The sequence below is a fragment of the Acromyrmex echinatior genome, chromosome 11 (assembly GCF_024713525.1).
Source record: "Acromyrmex echinatior isolate Ae372 chromosome 11, ASM2471352v2, whole genome shotgun sequence".
NCBI lineage: Eukaryota > Metazoa > Arthropoda > Insecta > Hymenoptera > Formicidae > Acromyrmex > Acromyrmex echinatior.
In genome coordinates, this window is record NC_141862.1 from 14,125,736 (window position 1) to 14,146,111 (window position 20,376).

General features: G+C 28.0%; 1 protein-coding gene across 3 annotated transcripts; it reads left to right on the plus strand.

Moving 5' to 3' along the window:
* Window positions 1-5,110: 5,110 nt before the first annotated feature.
* Window positions 5,111-20,158, plus strand: LOC105149792 (glutamate receptor ionotropic, kainate 2). 3 transcript variants are annotated; one of them, XM_087411177.1, is made up of 16 exons: window positions 5,112-7,715; window positions 9,656-9,811; window positions 11,864-12,066; window positions 12,355-12,651; window positions 12,887-12,991; window positions 14,023-14,199; window positions 14,563-14,781; window positions 15,237-15,455; window positions 16,065-16,149; window positions 17,020-17,158; window positions 17,340-17,480; window positions 17,616-17,814; window positions 17,898-17,982; window positions 18,144-18,272; window positions 18,375-18,643; window positions 18,927-20,158. In XM_087411177.1, exons 1-16 carry the CDS (start codon window positions 7,625-7,627, stop codon window positions 19,071-19,073), a joined length of 2,661 nt encoding a protein of 886 aa, XP_087267303.1. In that variant the 5' UTR covers window positions 5,112-7,624; the 3' UTR covers window positions 19,074-20,158. The 3 variants fall into 3 exon arrangements, with proteins under 3 accessions (XP_087267302.1, XP_087267304.1, XP_087267303.1); XM_087411176.1 differs by having other exon boundaries at window positions 5,111-7,715; window positions 18,144-18,643; XM_087411178.1 differs by lacking the exon at window positions 14,563-14,781 and having other exon boundaries at window positions 5,111-7,715; window positions 18,144-18,643.
* The last annotated feature ends 218 nt before the right edge of the window (window positions 20,159-20,376 follow it).

A 20,376-nucleotide genomic window follows, 5' to 3' on the forward strand; every position in this document is an offset into this window, starting at 1 on the left:
AGAGCATTGAAAGTGTTAAGCGAAATATTGCGTCTAATTAACAAAATTACTCAATGTATTTGATATTTCGTAATGTGAATCTGAGAAATGATCAGCGACAATGCAATGTGGTCTTATGTGGCACACAATGGAAAGTAACGAATGGTCGGCGCGATCTTTGCTGCAAGGAGATTGCGAAACGGTACTGGTTACTCGAATAGAGCAACTTAGATCATGCTGGAAGGCCGTGACGTTGTTACGAATGATTTCAATGATCTCTTGATCAACATTTTTTTCACTAATATACTTTTGAACAGAACAAGAAATACAGACAAAAATACTTGATTGTAATTTACATAAAAATATGTTTACAATTATCACGAATATTAATAATTAGTAACAGATTATTATTGTGAATATTGCTACTTAAAAAATACAGAATATAATTATATATCAGTTTTTATCCGTTTTTATTCCTTCACTTCGTAATAACAAAGTCCATGGGAACAGTGGATAAAATCTGCGCGATCACGAGAATACGATGGCCGTCATGCGAGTTTCGATGTGGTCTCATACTGGACACACCAGATCGTTGGGCGAATGTTTAGTCACCATCGTTTTCAAGAAATGGTTTTTGACCAAAAGTTTATCCCACTGAGGAGCGTGAAATTCCACGTAATGCGCATACACGTGCGTATATACACGCAAATCGATCCGTGTGTCTCGGAACGAGAAATATCGGCAAGAGCTTGTTTCCCCGCCGAGAATCATAAAGCCGTTTCCTCCACCGGACTCTCCGGAATAACATCTACCGGCCGACAATGCATCATGGGCTTTACGAAGGCTTTTGCATTTGAATGGCTCGTAGGTTTCAAGAGACCCAAGGAAAACGACGAGCAGCTCGGACATACATACATATATACGGTTTCTTATATGTATATGTAAATGCATATTTTACATGTGTACACGTTAAAATTTTTTTTATGTCGATTGTTTAATTTTATAAATAATCTGTTAAAAAAAAATTACATTAAATATTAATGAATACAAATATATTAATGGGAACAAGCACTTGATTCTTTTTTTCGTGTAAACGATCGCCATGGATTTACACTCAATTAAAATCATCATTATTAACAACATATATTAGATATAAGTGTTTTCAGACTTATTTGAGATTATTATGGATATAAATTTACATACATCACATAATTTTCTGAAAAAGATGAGTAAAAACGAAATAAATATTAAACGAAGTAATAGCTTATTATGAGAATATTTCTAAAAACGATTTTAATTAATATAACGTTTTTTTATTACGGATTTTCAATGGAATTGCATATTTAAAAATTCATAAAAAATAGTTATTAAAAAAAAATATGTTAACCCTTTTGTCTCTTCCGAGATATGTACGTCCCAACTAAAAAATTTAAAACTTTTAATCAAGTAATCCTATTTATAAGTAATCGATTATAGGATATTAAATATTCTATCGATTAATAAATGCTGATATGGTATTTAGTGTTTCTGCCTTAGAACATAATTATGTTTTAAGGTTTCTGCAACGATAATGCGGTACGGAAGCGATGTGAGAGTATGCGCCGATTTCCAAGCAGAAGAGTGTTATATCGGCGAATTCGTTGACCAGATCAGTGTTTAACTGCAACACGAGTTATTTAGTAATCCAGTGCTTGCATTGCTGCAAAAGGCCAATATTTTGAACAATATCTACATCAAGTAAATAATATGAATAAATAAGTGTAAATGAATAAGTATTATAATAAATAAATACAAAAATGAAACATTTGATCTTTCTTTGGAATTTTCTTTAAAACAAAGCAAAAACAAGCATATCTTTAAAGGATTTTTTTTCTTAATTTATCGACGATCCCTACACGCTCCCGACGAAGTTTTGATATTTAAATTTGGGACACCCTATATAATTTTGTATTACAATATAATATAATGAGTTGGCATTTTTTACTTTGTCAAATAGAGAATTAGCTATTTATAATATCAACCTTGTACTCCATTGATATAACTTTACCAAAGTAGGCCGGAATTTGTATAATTAAACTGCTGAGGCAATGTTGCGCGTAATGTTTTTTAAAATTCACACATGATTGCGTCGCGAGTAATAATATTCGCTCGCTGCTCGTTATGTATGCATATCCAACTTGGTCTGGAAAGAGAGAGAAAGAGAGAGAGAAAATGAGAAAGAGGAAGGGGGGGGGGGGGACAAATGCTTCGTCGTGCAAATCAGTGTGTTTTCTATAATTATCAAATATAGCTAATATAAAAGAAAGTTTATACATTATATATTAATACGTATATGTACGTGTGCGTATATACTTGGCATATTTCACGCATCTAATAGTATGTAACAGACTCCTCGTCCTTGGTTGCACCGGGTGTGGTGTTTGCGATCATAACGGATGTTTTTGCAATTATAATTTCTTTCTCACGCGCTCCAATTGGATACCCCATGGCGATGGTTCAATTATGTGCTTAAAGGATATCAAAATTATAACAAAATTAATAATAATATCTAAAGTTCAAGTATCATTGTTGAATTGATTTAATAAAATTTTAAAAAACTGATTTAAAAAAATTTTTAATTTTAAAAAATTTGTATTTCAATTATTAATTTATATAATTTATGTTAACAATATAATATAACTTTAGTAATTTCTATAATATTTTATTTTCATTCCCTTTGCTTCATTTAATTATTGTATGTCATTTTTGGTAAGTTTAATTAAAATATATAATTTTATATTATATACACAAATGTAATGTGTTTATAAATGATCATCAAATTAGTGTTTATTATCAATCTCGCATTTTCGTTTTGTGTTTATTTTGTGATTGATAAGATATCACGAGATTCGTAACGAGCTCTCATTAAAAATAAGCTATATTTCTACATTGTACATAATTAATTAATTAATTAATATTTATATAACCAGACTTGCTTTCATATCATGCCTACATAACGATCTCGATAAACTATCGTGGAATAATTACAAGTACTCGTTAAAAGGCATAGAAATAATATTGATGCACATCGTACTGTAAACAACAATATCGATACCTCTGTGAAATTAATATTCTGTTTTCAGACTTTTCATATAATTGTGATAGAAACCATCGCCAGAGCTATCAAAATTCTATTAATTATCGAAACTTAACTATCTTTACAAAGATAATATCGCGCATTGTTTTGTGAGAAGCCAAAGAATACGAAATTTGTATCGTTTTATCTCACCCGTATTGTTTTCAAATTTACGTAATCCCTTAATTGCGATATGATCTCACCCACGAGATTTCTTGCTTAAATGAGTCCCTGGCCCGAATTGTCGGCAATGACGAGTTTCGAGGATACGCTAACATTTGACTTTTAGTTGCATGTCTTTTATGCCTTTCTATATACATCACGCACACAGAATGCTTCCGTACTGCTGTCCCGCAATTCAGGTTTCAGGTACAATTAATGACTTCCGTTGCGCTCGGCACAGTCTCGGATGGTTCCAGCCTCACGTGATTCTAATACGCTCTGCTCTTTTTAAACAGCCCTATTTTTTCGGAAAAATAAAAAACTGCGGTCTTTTAAAGAGCATTAAATTCTTTTACGAAGCAAAAGTAGTTGTTTATGATCTAAATTAATCGTGCGTATATACAGCCTGTATTAAAAGCAAAAAGGCAAGAGAAAATTTTCTATAAGATTTTATTATCCCAGCTGAGCAATTTAAATTTCAAATAAGTAATTTTCAGATTCGATAATTTATTTTCAAAAAAATATCGAAAAGGTGTTTATTCGAAAATTGGTAATATTTACGAGATAATTGATGACAAAAATTACAACACATAAACAAAGTATCAGATAAAAATGAATAAATATGTAAAGAAAATATTGAAAAAGAGAAAATACATACTTAGAAAAAAACAATGACTGTAATTATAAAAATAACAATTATACAAGTTTATATGTAGAATTAATGTACAAACACAGTTAAATAAATTAATATAATATATATACATCGTCTCCTTACTTCAAAAGATCCCTCACACTAATCTTACATGAAATTGGATCCCGGTGAAATCAAATGATTTTCTCATATGTTATAGCTGACCTGCTAAACAAAACATTTTAGTACAAAAAAATGAACAGTTTTCGATTCACCTACAGTCGCTGACATAAAATACTCAACTTCATTCATTATCAGATGAAGCTCATTAGTTAAGCCTCAAGTTAATCAAGTAATGAAAAACCGGGCCTTACAGTAATAATCCATGTGCATATCTAACATAAATTTATTTACAATAATTAAGATTAGAAAGAGGACTGTTTATATGAATAAATCAACTAAATATGAGAAGCGCCAATTACGATTAAAGTTAAATTATGAGATGCATATATGTATATTAAATAAATTTTTATCTAAAAAATATGATTGCGTCTCGATTTTCGGACTTCCAATACAATCAATCCGAAATACCAACAAAATCTCAAAATTTAATTAAATCGTTAGTTCGATGCTACTAGAATCTTCAAAACTGTAAAAAACTTATTGCGAAAAGTATTATCTAAATTTAATTAGATATATATGTATATATATATATATATATATATAAATACACATTATTCCAACATCTGATTTTTTTAAGTAAGTAAGTAAGTAACTTCTCTTACTTATAATTAATTGACTTATTTATGTGACAGTCTTATTTCTAACATATTAGATACTCTTATTAGATAATTTTTTAAGTAGTGCTTTGAAATAAGGAAATAATATAAAATTTGTATATATATATTAGGTGTTGGAATTAATTCGTAGCGTTTTTAATGAAAGAATGTTATTTATTTCACATGAGCATTAAAAAATACATTAATGAAAGTACTTCCCATCACTTGTAAAACGCTACGAATTAATTCCAACACCTAATATATATATATATATATATATATATATATATATATATATATATAAATATAAAATCGTCACCTTTATAAGTTAATAATATCACTGCCTTTGTCTGACAAGTGCAAAATGTCTGGCGTTCATTAATGCTGTCGATGGCTTTGATCAAAGCTATCGACGGTGATAAATCTCGAAACGTTTTACTGTAACGTGTTAGCCATCGGTCGACACCAATTATACTAATTAAACCTCCAATCAACAGTTGCATCGCACATTAACCGAAAGACGAAACCGCTTATTAAATCCGGCTTTAATGCTTGTGTGCCGTCCGGTAATGTAACGCATTCTTCGGGAATCGTATGGTTTCCATCGTGGGCAAAGGACGTTCACATTCGCCCTCGCGAGACTCCGACGAGATTGTTAAGGTTATTCAATTCAAAAGAAGGTCACGTCAAGGTCATCGCGGCGGATGATGTGGTGTTTGTAAGGCGTGAATTCGCATTATGCGGCGGGTTCATGTCGTGGTTCACACGGATATACCGGATTCACTTTCGTTTAATAGCAACGTGAATTTCAACGTCTTCTGTATCTTCTTCTCTACCTTTCTCTTTCAAGAATCGTGTAAATTACATAAAGTTACCTTAATGACATAACGGCATGCAAATTGTGTGAGTTTCACTTATGCCAATGTTTAAAGAATTCGTCTAATTTCTGTACAAATAGGACAGTTTTATTAAAGTGTCTAACAATTTAGCTAAATAAATATCTGAAAATAATTTTGTTGGACTATCAAAATAATTATGTAGGACGATGAAACTAGTTGCCGAAATGAAATTATTTATCATACATTTGCACGTATATCTTGCGAATTGGCCTTTATGCTCCTTTATCTATTCTATTATAATACTTTTGTCTAGGATAGCTAAAATATATATGGTAAGGTGAGGGAGACGTTTCTTGCTTAGTCAAAATTCGACGTTTTCTTTCCTAGACCTTGCATTTCCAAAAAAACATGATTTATTATTGTCTTTATTTCTCCGCACTTCAGAGGGGATAATCCACGATCTCGAATGTGATTGGGTTTGCTCTAAGTGAGGAGTGATTACATCAAAGCCTATTAATAGTGACTACCGTCCTCCTATCTAAATTAAAATTCTTAGACCTTATGTCGTATCACACATGAAATTATTGCAATAGAATGCATCACGCGACGTCTCATTGGAAGCCCAAGAATGGAGGTCTTAAATCGCCCTTTTTTTCTATAAATTCCTTTGTGAGAGGTATCAACCTGTTTATCTATTCTGGATCGAATTTGTTGTTACTCTTAACCCTTCGGTGATTAGGAATTCAGATTAATTTGACATTTATACCCTTTCCTTCTTTAATTTAATTAATCAAGTTTTAATTTGTATGGAATCAAATATGAGCTGTGACTATGATCATACAGGGACTCCACCACAAAAATGACAGATTTTGAGTCCGAGAAAATAATAATTTTGAGCCACGCATGTTCAAAACCCATGGTTAAAGCTTCCAGAATCGCTATAGATTCTACACAGTAAAAGAATACAAATCCTGTCGTTTTAAACTTAAGGGAAATTGACTCATGTGAGATAATCATAAAACTCACATACGGACTATCTTTAGATCTGGAACCGTCTATGTACAGGCACATTAAAGTGTCTAGTTCAACTTGAAATGCTTTTTTAAACGTGAAGTTTATTTCTTCGGAATTTCTTAGGATTTTCCTACTATCTATGGAATTTGAGTCTGGAATAAAAGTGAAAGCCTCATATTTATCAGAAAAACATTACTTCTCTAGTCTTATCTTCCATAGCCTGGAAAGTCTCCATTAAAGAGGGAGTCCCAACACGTATAAGCGTGGAAGTACATTTCTTCCTGTAGGGATTCTAGTGACTGAATTAGAGGATTCTGTTAGTTGCTGCTCGGGATAAATAGTTTTTACCCAAATATTCGCTTCTTATGCGCGACTTTCGTAATATTATTTTAAAATGTTTACGGTGCCACCTTGTAAAATCTTTTACAACAGTTCGTACAAGTATAGTTCGCCGACAAACAGAAATGGAATTTGCTTCATCGACTGTAGATATTCAAATTTCAACCAAACCGTTCAAGAGGTTCTCACTAAAAGCAAGATGTAAATTTTTATTTTTAAAGATAAAGAGAACTTGATATATTTTAGAGCGTTCTATATTGTAAGTTATATATCCAAATAAAAATAAAAATAAAACTTTATAAATGAAATAAGTTAGAAAATGACAATACAGTCGAGGTAAGATTTTGAGAAATGCCTAATAGTATTTTTTTATTCTAAATACATCTTTTATCTGTAAACTGCGCGTAACTTACTATCAGACTTAAACTATAAACTGAAAATAATAATATCACTAAACTGCGTGGATGGATAATAATGTCAATAATAGCATTATAATTGTTAAAACTTAAAAAAGCTAAAAAAAAAATAAAGAATTAGCTTGTGTCATCCAAAGGGGAAAAAAGCAGGAATTACCTACACGCGATAAAAAAATCTGAAATTAACATCTTATTTCTAGCTCTTAATTATTTAAAGTATTGCAGTATACGAAGTGTGACGTACAAATGCAGACGCATATTTGACGTCGCGTCGTATTATACTATTGTGTCTTAATTAACACGCTCAATATATTTTATCAAATAAATTCACGTTTGTATTATTTATTAAAATGGATCCACGACAGTGTCTGTTTTTGATTACATTATTTTTGTTAGTGATAACATTATGTAACCACGGTCAGATGCAATCAATAAAAATCGGTAAGGACTGATCCTTGTTTACAAAATTAATAAATTTAAAAAAATATATTGCTCATAATGTGTGGAAATTTTGCATATCTTCAAAAAAATCATTTAACAACCGAATTAACGAAGACCAAAATCTCTATGATAATCTACTCTACTGATACCTACATAAATGTAAAAAGCATTTTAAACTAAATCAGTATTTACGAACCCATTTCTTTCAACTATACTGTGAAAAATTGTTTATAACAAATATTTATTTTATAACCTTACGTAATTTTAAATTACATAATATTATTTCTCAAATTTTTGCTTTCATAATGAAAAAACTGTTAATTACATTAACTTCAAGCAAAGATATATTAATTTAAAGTACAATAAACTGTAATATCAGTTAAGTTAAGTTGTAAATATCAATTAAGAAAATTTTGAAAACGAATATTAATTAGAATATTAATTAGAGTTAATATAATATTCCATTTTTAGCGACTGTCACATACATATTAAAATTAAATAACAACCGACTATATAAATTATCAATTATCTTCTTTTTTTATGACAAATTACGTCATTACATCATTAAAAAACGCTATATGTAATAACGTTATGTCAAGTCATAAATAAAATAAAACGGAAAAAGCATATTTAACATAAAAAAATATATCAATACAAAAGAAAGTAAAAAAATTTATAATAAAATAATTTTTAATTAAAGTTCATTAGTAATGAATTTTGGACGTTATAATCAGAGTGTTACAATCAGATACTAAGTTAAAAAGCTAAAAATTACGTTAAAATGTTAAAAAGTTAATTAATTTTAACTTAACTTAATTATATTTTAGACTCTTAACTTTTTAACTTAATTGAATTACATTTTATCAGTAACTATTAACTTTTAATTTGATTTTTTTTTAAATCCTTAGATACAATGCGAAAAGCTAATGAATATATAATTTAGTAATTTTATATTGTATAATCGTTACTTGTGAACAAAAACAACCAGATTTTTTAAATAAATAAGCTAATAAAAAGGAAAAATACGAAAAATTATGTAAAATAGTCAAACTTTTTCTTTTTTTATGATTGTTTGTTCAAACCAAATTTAACTTTTAACTTTTTAATTATTTTTTTTATTAACTTAATTTTTAATTCAATTAATTTTATTTATATGGATTATAATTTGTATTTTAATTTAATTAAATTTTCAAGGCTGTTAACTTTAATTTAATTTAATTTAAAAAAAAGTTAATTTATCCTGGTTCTCATATCAGTATATATTCACAAAGTCACACAAGAGAAATATTTTTAGCGATGTTCATGCGCTTGTTACTTAAGGGTGTGTGCCGATTATCAAACTGAACATCAAGCCGCGAGCACAGCCTGCGTCCACCTTTAAAGATTTGACGTATATTCTATATTCATTTCGATAATGTGGATGTAGCATATCTTTGAATGTGAACGTAGGCTCGGCTCGCGGCTCAATGTTTAGCTATAAACTGCAGGACGTACTCTTATATTGATCCGATATGCGTAATGTAAATTGGAAACTCATACGTAGTCAACTAGTATTAGCTATTTATTTATTTTTTATTTTATTTATCTATACTAGTATTATTATTAAAATAAATACATATAATAATTATTTAAAAATATAATTAAAAAATTAATTGTGATAATATACAAATCTTTTTACCTTAAATAATCATCACTAACAAATTTATTAATTATTAGGTGTTGGAATTAATTCGTAGCGTTTTACAAGTGATGGGAAGTACTTTCATTAATGTATTTTTTAATACTCATGTGAAATAAATAACATTCTTTCATTAAAAACGCTACGAATTAATTCCAACACCTAATAATAATTCAGTACATTTATTTATATTTATTCTTTACAACAAATATATATAATATTAATTTTTTAATTAATTTTTCATTTATTAATACACTTTTAGGAGCAATTTTTCACAAAGGCGAAGAAGATCTTGAATCTGTATTCGAAAGAGCAATCTCTGACACAAAAAACGAAAACTATGCACTTACATTTGAACTTGTACCAGTCATTAAATACATCGAAAGCAATATTGATAGTTTTATGACTGCCAAAGCTAGTAAGTACGCGGTGAGATCAATTATTCCGGATGACGATTATTCCATTATGTTGACATGTATGTTTTCTAATAATTATAAATCTATTTTCCTATATAACACACTTATTCTAATCCCAAGGATAGAAATTTAAAAATTTTTTTAATTATCTTTACAATTATACAGTGTAGGGAAATTATCTTTAAAATTATACTCTGAATAACCCATAAAATATAAATTTTATAGAAAAATGTTTCACATAAAAGTTATAGAGCTTAAAAAGATCTATTTACTGATCTTATCAGTTTGACTTTGGATGGCATCGCCAAAATCAAATCAAGATTACATAGATTTTTTTAAATAGAACATTCTATTTTTTATTTCAGAATTTAATAGCTGGTGTCAAGAGCTTTTCAAAACACTGTAACAAAGTTATTTTTCATTAAATACTTTTTGAGTTATAAGGCTTGAAAGTTACAATACCGCCGACATTAGCATTACGCAAGGTGTTCGACCGATGGCTAAAACCTTTTGAATATTGTTCAGGCTCATGTCCTGGATAACATTTGTTAAGATTAAGGCATAAAAAATGTATACAAAAAATGATGGATATTAGGAGTCAGCGCTGGAAATCAATTGCGCAAAAACTTACAGAATAACGAAAATTTTAAAGATATTTCGGCTCCATTTCAGTACAAATTTAATCATCTTCAGTACAAATTTAATAAATAATAATAAATTAATACACAATATCGTCAAAACCCATTTCTGTTACGTGATGATGATTGCAATGCGGTAAGGAGCTCCATCATCAACATCTTGAACGTTATATCTTAAAATTGTACCTAAAATTTTCGTTATTTCTATAAGTTTTTTGCGCAATTGATTTCCAGCACTGATTCCTAATATCTATCATTTTTTATATAATTATACATTTTTTATATAATTATATATAATTTTATATAATCTCATATAATATATAGTAGAGAGCGTCTTTAGGATCGGTCAAAATTGAAAGTTTCAAATAATATAATATAATATAATATAATATAATATAATATAATATAACATAATATAATATATTAGGTAGGAAAAAAAGTTTCTTCGTATTTAAAAAAATTTTTTTGCAAAAGTTTTTCATTTGTTGCAAAATTTTCGTTACAGTTATATCATTCGTTAGAGTTTCAGCTTTAAGAATCTGTTTTTTAAATTGCAGTATGATGATTTTTATCGAAGTTATGAGCAATCGAAATTAGAATGCTCTTTTATTTAACTCGCGAATAATTCAGGAACAAAAAATCATAGGAACATTTTTAAAAAATGATTTTATAGGGGAAGCTTCAAGCTTTCATGATAGGTAATCGAAAATTTTTTGGTAAACGTGTTTGGGCAGCGTGAGAGACCCCTAAAGTGAAAAGAAAATTTTATCTTTTTCAGCTCGTAGTTTTTTAAATGTAAAAATTATCAAACTCACAGAAATTCAAAAAATATAGTAATCTTTTGAAAGTAGAGATTTCAAGCTTTAAAACCTTTTTTTTAAATTTAAATTTAATTCATTTTTGATGAAGATATTGTATATACAATTTTGAATTAAAAAATACAAAGAAATTTTTTTCCCAACCTAATTCGAAACTTTCAACTTTGACCGAAAGGCATTCTCTACTGTATTATGTTATTACATTAACTCAGTCGATTTCTATTTCTAATTTCATATAATTATATATAATTATATATGAAACATTTTTTCCTGAATAGCATAGAAATATGCAAACAAAAATTCGAAATGTGCATACATGTGCGAACAATGAGCAACCGAATGAGTTATAGAAAGTTAATTTTTTCAAAAGTTGGGGGCCAATTTCATGTATGTATTAAATTCGAGATATGCTTATAATGGAAAAAAAAGAGAAAAAAACAAGAGAATTATTCTTTTTTAAGATTCCTTTTTAGAGAAATACGTGAGGAAATTAAAAAAAAAAACAGATTTATGAAGAAGGTTTTACATTACACAATTATTTTAATTTTAAACATATTTGTTGATTTACTTATTCGATATTGTATTATTTTCTATATAGCTTGTGAACTTCTTGAGGAAGGTGTGGCAGCCATTTTCGGGCCTTCAAGCCGGTATACTAGTGGGATAGTTGCGAGCATTGCTGCGCGATTTAAAATACCGCATATCGAGTATGTCTGGCGAGAAAGGGAAAAAAAGAAAAAGAAGAAGACTTCACCATCAATGACCATAAACATATTCCCTGCCAGTGAACAAATCAGTCAGGTTAGTCGTAATTTAAAAGAATCATTTCGCAGCTAAATGTACAAATTTCAGTAAATATACACTATAATAACTTGAACACGTTTAACAGTGTGCAAATAAATTCAAATTATTTTTATGATGATTTTTAAATGCATATCTAGTTAATTAATTAAATCGAATAATTATTCAATAGAATCACAGTAGTCTGCTTTTTTAAGATGCAAGTTAAATCGTGACTAATATCACGTTGCACATAAAACATATTTTTATTATTTTTGGAATATATTTTTGATCGATAAAATTATACAGGCTATCGCCGATGTCATTGATTCAATGAAATGGCAAAAATTCGTAGCGATTTACGAAACTGACGAAGGACTGTCACGTCTTCAGAAGACTTTGACTTTAAAAGAATATCCGATTATACATACAGTATGGAAGCTTAATGAAGGATCGGATTATCGCTCGATGCTTAAAAAGATACGTCATTTACCAGTGTGCAACATAATTATCGATGTTAAGCCGAAAAATATTATGAAAGTGCTCCATCAGGCAAAAGAAGTCAATTTACTCGCAGATTATTGCAACTTCGTTATTACATATTTGGTACCGTATATTACATGTTTTATTTCAATAACAACTTTCGAATGCGTATTTTATGTATTTTAAAGCTGAAAAGATTGATCATTAAAAGTTTATAAATTAAAATTTTTTTAATAATTTAAGGAAAATTAAATAGAATAGATAAAGCATAATATTATATGTTATTCTTATGCATCTCCGATGCTAGAAAACAAATAGCATAAATAGTTTTTTAAATAATCATTCCATTCAATTGTAGGATATATCCATGCTACCTATTGCCAAGATGCGAAATAATGTTAATACCATTGTTAATATCACTGGATTGAGCATAAGAGAGAATGACGTAGAAAAAATTGATGGGGTATTTATTCAATCTCTTAATTATCAGCAATAAGCATAATATAATATATTAATTAAAATGTAATCTCGAAAGTTTATATATTCTTTCATTGCATTTGTATAATTCTTAAGTACTTGCGTCAAACCAGATCTAGACCAAGTAAACGAGTGCGAATAACTCGCTCCAATGATTGCGAACAATCAATGTCATTTAATAGTGAAAAATTATAATAAAAAATTAATATAATAACAAAAAAATATTGGTAAATATTGGTAAATATGCATAAGGGACCACCCTCCAATGACTTTTACCTTGTCATATGTTGTCAAGATCATGACTCTAAGTGACCTCCAATAGGTTTTAGATGGCGATCGTTCTTCATTAAAAAGTTATTAAAAAAGAAAAATGATATTTCTTTTCTACTATATGAAACAGAAGTTTCCTGCTTTAAAATATATTTTACGACTTTCCACGCAAAGCAATTTTCGCTTTACCTCCCCTCTGCTTCAGAGATATCCGACTTTCTATGCGAAGCAACTTGACGAGATGAGATGGAACTCGCTTTGCGTGGAAGTCGTGTGCCCTTAAGCAGGGGGGAGGTGGGGGTGAAAGTTGCTTTGCGTGGAAAGTCATAAAATATATTTTAAAGTAGAAAATTTCTGTTTCACATAGTAGAAAAGAGACACTATTTTTCAAACTTTTTTTGTTAATAATTTTTTAACGAAGGACGACCGCCACCTAAAACCTGTTGGAAGTCACTCAAGGTCAAGATTATTGGAGGATGATCACTTACACTGTATATTTAATAAAATATTACTTATAAATATCAACGAGTCAACATCCATGAAAAATAAAAATATTTCTGTGCAATTTTTCGTTGCGCAAGCACTTAAAAAAAAGAAAGTATTTATTTATTTATTTTAGCAGACAAATCAATGTCTATTTAATGTTTTCACATTTTAGGCTGTATTAGATGTTTTATATTAAAAATTCAAAATAAAAAATTATATAAAACAAAATTAATTATTTGAACTATTGCGGTTTTAATACAGCTAGATTCAATGGTCCTCTATGACGCAGTATTTTTGTTGCATAAGGCATTAGAGACTCTAAACGCAAGAAATAGTAAAAATAAAGTATATATGTCCATTGATCCTATACGATTTTCTTGTATCAATAAAACTACATTGTATGAAGCAGGACCTAATATCATCAGTGTTATGCAAAAGGTAAGAAAGAGATCTTTTTTTATTACTTCTTATATAACAAAAAAATAGCAATTTAGCTTTAAATCTTAAGAATATATGTATATATGATTTTTATTATTCTTCATAATACATATTTTGAAGAAATTTAATTAATAACGATTTTCTTACATTTTTATATTCACTTGCATAAAAAAATTAATTCTTCAAAGTTAATTTAATGCCACATTAAATTTATTAAATGTGACTGACATAATAACTGCGCTAATGTTCACTATTTGAACACAACTGTATTCAAATAATAAACATTCGTGAAAAAATATATAAAAATATCAAATCTTCATTATTCATTTTTAAGATAAGAAAATTAATTTTTTTCTTAAATAGATATCAAAGAAAGGAAAGATAACAGGCAATATGTGCATTGATAAATATGGTCGTCGACAACGTTTTAATGTAAAAATCTTGAATTTTCAACAATCGGATGTGATACAAATGAGTTATTGGGATTTTAATGGTATACATGCCACACAGATTAAGGAAAAGAAGGATATCGATTTACACAAATTCATGAAAGAAAAAATATTCAAGATTAGCATAAAGATAGTTCGTAATACTATTTAACATATTAATTATAGCTCTGACATTAAGATTATATGTTGTTAGCCATTAAATAGAAATATATCTTGTCAATTTATTATGTAATTCATAAATTACAAGAGAAGATTTAAAGTTATATTACGTGCATAGTCTGAGAAAGATACTTATAATAAGTACAGAAAAGAGCAAATTGGAAACAATATAACGTATTTAATAATATTACTTGAATGTTTCAATATAGATATGATTTCTTTTGGTATAAAAACAGAAATATTGTATGACGAATAATATCATTAGTGATATACGTAATAGCAAACGAGTTAAATCAATGAAAGTACATATAATTGTTCTACGAATATTCTCTCTCTTAGCTCTTCTTTCTATTTATTATAGTCAGCTAAGTATAAATTATACAAATATTTTTGAAGATATGAAATATGTAATAACTTCCTCCGATTTAGAGTGCACCCTACATTATGGAAGTGACTGATGGTTCAACGCGTGGAGAACTAATTGATTGGAAACGCTACGAAGGTTTTTGCATCGATCTGATTAATCATATCGCAAAACATTTACGGTTTAAAGGGGTAGTTTTCCAACTCGTAAATGATAGATATGGCTTTTACGATTCACAAACGAAGACCTGGCATAGAGGTCTAATCAAGAGCATTTTGAATAATGTAAGTAAAACGTCCTGTATTTTACAGAGGGAAAAAATAATTTGTTAAAATATCTAAAAATTTTGCTAGATACAAAATCTAAAAATAATTTTGTTAGATTATCAAAATAATTATATAGAAGGTCTAAATTAATTTCTAGAATATTAAAACATTTCATAACATTGTTAATCATGCTTGAGTTTACTATATATCTAATTATACTTTGATGGTCCCGAGAAAATTATTTTCAGATTTGCAGATCTAACTAAATTTTTTAATATTTCAACAAAATTGTACTTTCCGTGCAGAAACTTTTATTTAAAGAAAGGTTTGTTCTTAATTTATTTCTATCATCTTATTTTGGCAACAAATTAAAGTGAAAAAAATTTCTTTTATGAAAAAATAGAACAGAAACATGTAAATCAATTGAGTTTGCTTTTATATTACAATTAAATTAATAATAGTATTTTTTTAAATGTAATAATTCACCTTTAATATTTAAAATTTACGTTAATTGTTTACCACCTTCATTTTACAAGATTTTCCTACTTATTGTGAACAAACAATAATTTGAGTTTACACCACTTTTCAATAATCTGTTATTTATGATCTATTTTTTAAAAATTTTAGGAAGCCGATCTTGCTATATCCGATTTAACTATAACATCCTTCCGCGAATCTGTTGTGGATTTCAGTTTGCCTTTCATGACCTCGGGTAAATATTGATATTAATACAATACTAACTTATTAAAAAGAATAACATACAAAAAAATATTATAATATCATTATAATTCGTTTTATTCATTACTCATAAATTCTAGGTAACCCAGAAATAAATTAAACATGTTAAGATATTGTAAAAATAAAGAAAAGAAATTTAAAATGCCTGTTACGATCGAAGCAGGATCTTCATTATTTTAAATAATTCAAACTTGAATTATTAATATATATGTATATGTACTTATATATATATATATATATATATATATATATATATATATATATATACACACCATATAGTCTTTTTCGAACTGAACGCTGAATTGTTTTTCCGGACTATAAACGCAATTAAAACTACTCTAGTAATTGCGAATTAAATTGACAAGCAATTTTTAATAATTTGATGCTACAATCAAACATCATATTATAAAGCTGTTAATATGTTGAAAAACTGTAATAATGTACACACACACACACACACACACACACACACACACACACACACACACACACACACACACACACACACACACACACGCATACACACACACACAGTTCGAAAAAGACTACAATATAATATATATGCAAGTACATACATACATATATATATATATATATATAGTATATATATATAGTTTATATATAAATATATAATATATATATATATATATATATGTGTATAGGATATATTAGTAATTCAAGTTTGAATTATTTAAAGCAATGAAGATCCAGTTGTTGTAATAGGCATTTTAAATTTCTAGTATTGATTGTATTCTCACATATGCGATCTAAAATAAAGATTATTAAATAAATAATTAAATTTTAGGCATATTAATGACAATATTCTAATTTTCTTTTAAATTAGGTTATAGCATTATGTTTAGCAAACCGGAAAAGAAAGTGCCACCTCTTTTCCCTTTCTTGTTGCCTTTATCTACAAAAGTATGGATCTACATGGCTATTGCTTATCTCGTCGTATCAATAATGTTATTTGTTCAGGCAAGGTAAAATTTTTAGAAACAAAATACTTTATAATTAAAAAAAAATAAAATTATAAAGTAATAAAAATGGAATAAAAATTATCCTTCTTAAAAAATACTAAAATTAATATTATAATTAGTAGAATGAAAATAAATCGTTAAAAAAATGTGACTTGTATTTCGTAAATTTCAATTCTTTCTTAAGAATGGCACCTGATGAGTGGAACAATTCGCATCATTTATGCAATGCTGATCCTGAAGAACTCAAAAATAAGTTTAACTTCAAAAATTCGTTCTTCTTAATTATTAGTTTTTTTATGCAACAAGGTTCAAACATACTGCCCAAGTAAGCTTCAATGTGATATCATTGCATTATAATTAATAAACATATTTTAAATATTGAAGAAATTATTTTTTTAATCAAGAGTTAAATGTTTTAAACTATTACAGTATTACATTAATAAAATCACTTTTATTGTAGAGCATCATCTCTGCGCATGCTTACAAGCATGTGGTGCTTCTTTACTTTGATCATATACAGCTTATATACAGCGAATCTAGCCGCTTTTCTCACAGTAGATAAAATGGACCCTCCTATTAAAGGAATTGAGGACCTGCCCAAACAGTCAAAAATTAAATATGGTGCACTAAGAGGTGGCGCAACAGCAGCATTTTTCAAAGTATATTAGCAGCTTATTTATGATCATATTTGGCTCAATATAAAAATAACTTACAGATATGATTCAACATTATCTAATTGTAGAATTCAAATTACTCAACGTACAAACAAATATGGGCCGTAATGGCAAACTCTAGACCAAGCGTATTCACATCAACTATTGAAGAAGGTGCGCAATTCTAAAATCGAACATACACCACCTATGTGAAAAATACATGAAAAACCTTCTTTCTTCAAAAAGGGTTACATTATTCGAAAAAAACAAATTTTTTCTTTTTTGAATTCTATTTTTCAAATATATTAATTTTCTGTTACAATATTCCATTCTAGGCATTAACCGAGTTCTCAACAGTAAACGACAATATGCCTTTCTCATGGAAAGTACCACTATTGAATATAATACGGAGCGCAAATGCGACATAATTAAAATAGGCAATGTGCTTGGAAACAGAGGCTATGGTATTGCTATGCCACGCAGTAATATAACTTCATTACAATACCAATATTTTTCCATATTTCTTTATCTTTATATAAACCATTTCTTTTGTATCTCTTCTACAGATTCTCCATACAAAACACATATTAACTATGCGATCCTGAGATTAAGAGAGAAAGGTATACTGCAAAACTTGAAGACAAAGTGGTGGAATAATAAGGGAGGAGGTTTATGCAAAAAAGATGAAATGGAAAAGAATAAAAGCATATACGAATTAGAGATGGCAAATGTTGGAGGTGTATTCTTCATTCTAACATGTGGTTGCAGCGTTTCGTTCTTTATCGCAATTTGCGAGTTTCTGTGGCATGTACGTAAAGTCGCTGTGATAGAGAAGGTAAATCTTCACTTTACCTTGTTTGTTATATTAATTTTTTTTATGATAAATAAAGTAAATTAATTTTCTTCCTTTTAAGAAAAAGAAGCATTCAAAAAACTTAATGTACATATAAAATTTCTTTCTTTTTATTGTAAATTGTGATATAAAATTCGCGAAGTATAATACGCGAATTTTAACTATATGTATTATATGTCTTTAATAAGTTAATTACTGCATCGCTATATATATATATATTATTGCAATATACTGAAGAGGAACTTAATTATCATCTTTCATACAGATCTCGCTGTGGGAAGTGCTAGTTGCCGAGTTGAAATTCGCCGTGAACATCTTCGCAATTACGAAACCCGTTAAAATTGCCAAGAGCAGCAACAGTAACATAAGTTTCAGGGAGGGTGGACTTGATAGAGCTGTATCCAGGGCTTGATCTATCATTGATAGATCTATCTTTCTTATGAGTTGATATTCGGTATTATAGTCAGCTATTATGGTAAAAACCAGAAATATTATGGTCAGCTATTATGGTAAAAACTAGAAATAGAAATAAATGTATGTGTGTGTGATTATGAAATTAAGTAATTAATTATTTCTATGAGTATTTAAGTTTAACTACGAATTTTTTAAATAATACAGCATCTACATTGAAAGCACTAATTAAATAAATATTCATATATAAATAGATAATATATATAGGTGTTTGTAAAGATGTATTAGCACGGAGATTATTAAGTACGGTTCGATATATTCACTAAGTCAAACGATTATGAGTCAGTCATCTTTGTGTGTATACCTCTTTTCTGTAATATTATTTTCAAATGTTAATGATACCATTTTGTATAACAGTTAACATAATTCGTCAATAAATAAAAATTAGATTTGCTTCATCAACTGTAGATTCAGACTTCAATCCATTAAAAAAACCTTAATGAAAGCATGCATGCTTTAAGATAAAAAGAAAATAATTTTACATTTTCATTTCTATAAGTAAAAAACAGGTTAAAAGTATTCTGTATTGTTAGCATGTACTTAAATAAAATCTTTTTTTTAATATGAAGCGGTGGTTAAATTTATCTTATTTATTAATCTTGAATGACTTTTGATTTAGAAAATATGTTTTAATTTATACTGTCAAATGTGAATAATAATATGTGAAAAAGATTAATCTATTTCGGTATATATGTATATAATGCAAGAAAAAAGTTCAAATTACTTGTTTCGACATTATAATATAATATGATCGCGATAAAAGATTAACGTTAACTACTTAAAGTTTTTTATGAGTTATAAATATGCGTAATTTTTATATTGTTATCCTTCATTAATTTACTACTTCATTTATTCTAATTTTTTTGCTACATAAATAAAAATATATTCTTTTCAATTTTATTTTGAAAATAAGACATTTGAATTATAAATTGTAATAAAGTTGAACCAAATTAAAAACAGAAAAACAAAAAATATAGATTATTTGCATTTATTACAATTTAAACTTGACTTTCTCCCTATTTGTTAGATTACAACCAAAAAAAATCCTTACTATTTATTAATATTAATTTATTTAATTAAATGAACAAAATATGAATTTATAATTTTAATAACGCGTTTATTTGAATAGCTTATATTTAAATATAGAAAGATAGAAATACAAAAGCTACTAGAACAATGTGCGATATAGTCATTACGATTCTCATAACAAACGATACGAAACTAAGCGTATATAAAATTCGGTA